Genomic DNA, 5,180 nt, shown 5'->3' with positions numbered 1-5,180 from the left:
ATGGAGAGTCTGGGAGGCCTGGGGGACAGTGAGGCGGTGGATCAGGTTCTGGGTCTGCTGTCACCACCCAGAGTTTCCACTGTGTTCCCTGCCCCAGGCCTCCTGCCTCTGCGGGGTGGGGCAGGAGTGGGAGCGGGGAGCAGGTGGCGCAGGTGGGGAGGAGGGCTGCTGGCTGCTAGGAGGGGTTTCTGCTCAGCTGCCCCACCTGCCTCTTCCCTGCCTTCCAGACCCATCTGCCAGCTCCTCCCTCTGACCCCACCCTTCCTATCCTGGAGCGCTCCTGTGGGGCCCGGGCTGTGGGGCTGGCAGTGGGCTGGGGTGGAGGGTCCCAGGCTGCTGTCATCCTCCTGGGTCTGGGTGTGGGCGGCCTAGGACAGCCGTCCCCTGCCGTCCCTGCCCCTGGGAGCTGGCTGGCTGGGAGGGTGCGGGCAGCCCTGGGAGGTGGAACAGGACAGAGCTCGGGAGTCTGGAGGGAGGGACAGACAGGGACACCTGGGGGAGGCAGTGGGAGCCAGAGGCACGGCCGGGGCTGGGGCCCAGCGCACCCTTGGGGACTGAGGCACAAGACAGACACTGCCCGGGCCGAGGGAAGGCAGGGCCACAGGGACTGCGGAGGCCGGGCCAGGGCCTCTGGGCATCAGCCTCCCCCTCTGAGCCCGGCTCCTTGTGTGCGGAATGGGGGCGCCGATGCCCCTAAGGCCGGGCTGAGCGCAGGGGTCCCGAGTGCGCAGGCGCGCCCCGACGCTGGGCAGTGGCCCCAGTTGGCAAGTCTGAGTGACTCCTTCTTTGGACCACGTTCCGGGAGCACTTCCTGGGTGCGGGCCTCTGCTCTGGGCCCCCGGGCCCCAGGCGCCCCTCAGGCGAAGCCCCGGCCCCTGGGAGCCCCTGTCCTGTGGCTGTCGGTGCGGGGTCAGGATTGGGGGGGGCTGAGGCGGCCTGTCGGGGTGCAGCCCAGCCCTGGGCGGGAGGTCCAGCCTGGGAGGGGGCCCGCGCTTCCAGCCCCCGGCGCGGCCCCTCGGGCCAAGTCTCCCCAGATAAAATGGGCAAAATACTCTCTTCTGGCTGCCAAGCTGCAGGAAGGGGGCTGCCTGGACGGGGGCTCCCCGGGTCCCCTCTGGCCCTGGTGGTTCCCTGGGATCTGTCATTAGGACCATTAGCTCAAAGGAGCAGGGAGTGAGGGGAATCCTGGTCCCCAGAGATGGGGTGCTGGGCCAGGTGGCCCCAGGGCCAGGGTCTGTGCCAGGTGTGGGTGGTGGGCGTGGAAAGGGGGGGATGAGTCAGCCAGGCCTGCCACACCCCGCCTCATATGAGGTCCCAGCAGCCATCCCCAGCAGCGCCACTGCCCCTGCCGCCCGCAGCCAGGGCAGGGAGCTCTGTGAGTGCCCCGGGGCCGGGGCTTGGGGGGCTGGGGGGGCTTGGACCCAAGGCCCACCGGACTAGGGCAGGGGCTGGGCCCGCCTGAGGTGGCCTGTTGGGAAGGAGAAAGCGGGTGCCAGGGGTGCTTGAAGAGCCTGGGCTGTGGCTCTTGGGTTGACCCAGCCCGTCCCAGGGCTCCTAGTGCCCCTGGAGGCTCCCTCGGGGTCTCCCTGTCTCCACTGATCCGTGTCTCTCTCCACCTCTGCCGCTGCCTCTGCCTCTCCCCTTTCTCTCTGGGGCCTTTCTTCTCCCTGATTGTGCTGATCGGGGTCCTGGTCGCTTGCTCCCTGGGGTGACCCCTGTGCATCTCTCCCCTGCACCCCTGCTCCCCTCGGACTCCCCGCCGCTGCTCCTGCAGAACGTGCCCCACAAGACCTCGCTGCCCGAGGGCATCCGAGTCGGCACTGTGATGAGGATTCGGGGTGTGGTCCCGAACAAGGCTGGCAGGTGAGAGCCGGGGCCCAGCAGGGGCCCAGCAGTCGGGGTGGGAGTTGTCCAGGCTCAGCTCACCCCAACACTTCCAGCCCAGACCCGAGGATGCCAGGGCCACCTTTGTCCCCCAGGGGCTTGGAATCCCCAGACCTTGGCTGACTTTCTGGAATCTCAGGTCTTCACTCTGTGTCCCATGGCTGTGTACAGGCTGGGGTGCCCGTGTGTCCCTAGGAAACTGGGGCTCCAGGGCAATCTCAGGGTTCCTGCCTGTAGTCCTCCGCCTCCCAGCCGGAATCCCCAGGAACTCTGCAAATATGTCCTGTGATGGGGGGGGGGGGTGCCTGGGGCATCTGGGAAACCCACGCAGTCAGCCCTGAGACATCGGGGTCGGCTACAGTAGGAGTTTGGGGAAACCAGGAATGACGGGGTCCATGGTATTGTTCCCAGCCTTGTAGGAAAGGGGATAGTGTAGGAATGGGGAGCACCCTGGCCATTGGCACCATGACTCACGGCAACTCTCAGAGGCTTTGGAAATCGAGGGGGACCCAGGCCATTGCACGGTGACCCTCGTGTGGTGGATGTGTCCACCTAGAAGTTTCTGGGTCCCCCGGAATCTGGGTTCCTGGCCGCAGTCTACAGCCCTCCCTGTGGTGTGCGCCGTTCCCGGTCTCTATATTGGTCCGTGCTCTGGTAAAGGGGAGCCAGGCCCGAGGCCCCTGAGGTCCTTCCGCACCCCCTTCCCCCCACCACCCACCAGGTTCTACGTGAACCTGCTGTGCGGCGAGGCCCCGGGGAGCGAGGCTGCGCTGCATTTCAATCCCCGCCTGGATGAGTCCACCGTGGTCTTCAACACCCTGGAGCAGGGCGCCTGGGGCCGCGAGGAGCGAGGCACGGGCATCCCCTTCCAGCGCGGGCAGCCCTTCGACGTGCTCCTCATCGCCACGGACGAAGGCTTCAAGGTGGGTCCCTGCTCCCCCAGGCGGCCCCCCCACCGAGACCCAGGCCCCGCCCGCAGGGAAGCCGGGGCGGCTGCCGGCGGAGGTGGGAGCGCAGCCAGCAGGGCGGGGTGGGTGGGGGTGGGTGGGCCCCCCTCCCCCCCTCCCCTTCCCCTCCCTCCCCTCCCTCCCCTCCCCTCTCCCCTCTCCTCTCCCCTCCCCTTCCCCCTCCCCTCCCCTCTCCCCTCCCCTCCCCCAGCGCATCCGCACTGGTGTCAGAGGGCAGGGGCGTGGCAGGGCACGGAGCCGCGAGCGAGGCCCGGTGCCCAGGGCGGGGGTCCCCCAGCGGGGCAGGGCGCAGGGCGGGGGGCGACGAGCCCGAGGAGCCCGGCGGGGGGCGGGTCACGGCGCGGCCCTGCAGCGCGGCCCCTCGCCCCGCAGGCGGTGGTCGGCGACTCCGAGTACCACCACTTCCGCTACCGGATCCCGCCGGCGCGCGTGCGCCTCCTGGAGGTGGGCGGGGACCTGCAGCTCGAGTCCGTGAGCGTCTTCTGAGCCCGCGGCCGGCGCCGGGCGCCCCGCAGCGCAAATAAAGCCTCCGCGCGTGTGCGCCTGGTCTGCGTGTGTGTCCCCTGCGCGTCCACGCGGACAGCGGGCTCGAGGGGCGAAGGCCGCCGGGTCACCGCTGGCTCCGCGGCCGAGGCGCCACGCGAGCCCCGCTCTGGGCCGACGGCGGGGCCGGGAGGCGTCGGGAGTCGCGATCCGGGCGGGCGTGTGGGGCGCGTCTTCCCGGGCGGGAGTGCGGGGGCCGCCCCGGGGGCTGGAGCGCGCTCAGGCCGGCCCAACGGGGCACGATGCCCGCTCGCCGGGCCCCCGCGACCCCAGCGGACGGAGACGGGTGCTGCGCCCCGACGGGCCCCGGCGCCTGCCTCCCCGCCAGCTGTGCGCCCGCTGCCCCTCGGGTGCCGGCCGGCGGCTGGCGCGGGGTGGGGGCCGCGGGGCGCCGCGGGGCAGACGCGCACGGAGCCGCCTCTCCCCGCCGAGCCGAGGAGACACGGCATCAGGCCCCGGGCCCCGCCGCGGTCCCCGCCCCTTCGCACCCTCCTTCCTTCTGGGCGCCTGGGCGGCCGGGCCCTGGCTCTGCCCGAGCGCCCTCGGGGGCGGGTGGGGCCCCGCGCAGACGCCGTCACCCCCGGCAGGCGGCGGCTCCGATCGGAGGCGGCGGCTGCTCGTGACTTCTTGGCTTGGATGCAGGCAGGTCGCGGCTCTGAGCCGGAGGTGTCAGGAAGGGTCCTCCCCCGTGGCCGTGGTCCTAACCGTGAGATGGATATAGGGACGGCCTGGGGTTTGGGTTTGGGTCGGGTCGGGGAGTCAGGCGCCTGGAGGGATGTGCCCGGTTCCCGGCGTGGGCACGTCGCCTCCCCGTGGCCCCTGCGGATGCTGCAGCTTCGGCAGTCGGTGAAGGAGCGTGGGCAGATTCCTTGGTTTCGTCTGAAGATGCAAAAGAATGTGTACGACCTCCAAATCTCGGCGAATTCGAATCCTTCCAGGACAACTTTTTCTGCACCTTCCGAGCTCCTGCAGGGTGCAGCCGCTCTTCATTCTGGGCCCTTCTTTGTATATTTCGGGTGGGCTGTGTCGTGAGGGGTCCTCCTCTCCCAGTGGGAGACCTGAGAATCTCACATCGGTTGGTCCACCAGGGCTCTTCGTTAAATGACTTAATTTTTATTTTATTCATCTGTGTCATGTAGTTTCCGAGCAATTTTTTTTTTTAAAGTTGTACCTACCCATAGGTTACAGATTTGGAAAAGAACAGCGGAAGGTAAGACACCGTTGGCAGAGCTGGTAAACTAGGTTGGATGGTAGATTCATCTGTGTTCATTTCCTGATTTTTCATTTCTGTCTTATCATATATAAGTGATCATATATATAAGTGATCATATATAGTGGAGAATGTTCATGTTCACACGAAACATTACTACATATTAAGAAGGTATTTGAAAGTAAGAGGCAGAAAGTTGGCAAGTTACTCCTAAGCGGCTCTCAAAAAAAATTTTTTTTCAATCAAAATTATTAAAGTTTGAGCTGTACTTAAACTTTGTCATTTCATACATATAGAGGGAGACCATTTGAGTTAATTTTTTCCTATGTTTGTGAAGTAAGGGCTCAACTTTGGTTTTTTTGTGCATGGATTTCCAATTGAAAACACTGTTCTTGGGGATCCCTGGGTGGATCCGCGGTTTAGCGCCTGCCTTTGGCCCAGGGCGCGATCCTGGAGTCCCGGGATCGAGTCCCGCATCGGGCTCCCGACATGGAGCCTGCTTCTCCCTCTGCCTGTGTCTCTGCCTCTCTCTCTCTATGAATAAATAATAAAATTAAAAAATCTTTAAAAAAGAA

The 5,180-nt window shown here is 66.0% G+C and overlaps 1 protein-coding gene across 1 annotated transcript; it reads left to right on the top strand.

Moving 5' to 3' along the window:
- Positions 1-3,393, top strand: LOC119875927 (galectin-7-like). Its single transcript, XM_038525558.1, has 6 exons — positions 1-45; positions 228-422; positions 1,319-1,375; positions 1,775-1,863; positions 2,606-2,807; positions 3,225-3,393. Exons 1-6 carry the CDS (start codon positions 1-3, stop codon positions 3,336-3,338), a joined length of 702 nt encoding a protein of 233 aa, XP_038381486.1. The 3' UTR covers positions 3,339-3,393.
- The last annotated feature ends 1,787 nt before the right edge of the window (positions 3,394-5,180 follow it).

The sequence above is a fragment of the Canis lupus genome, chromosome 1 (genome assembly GCF_011100685.1).
Source record: "Canis lupus familiaris isolate Mischka breed German Shepherd chromosome 1, alternate assembly UU_Cfam_GSD_1.0, whole genome shotgun sequence".
Classification (NCBI taxonomy): domain Eukaryota; kingdom Metazoa; phylum Chordata; class Mammalia; order Carnivora; family Canidae; genus Canis; species Canis lupus.
The sequence above is the reverse complement of the archived record's forward strand: the minus strand, read 5'-3'. Positions and strand labels throughout refer to the sequence as shown.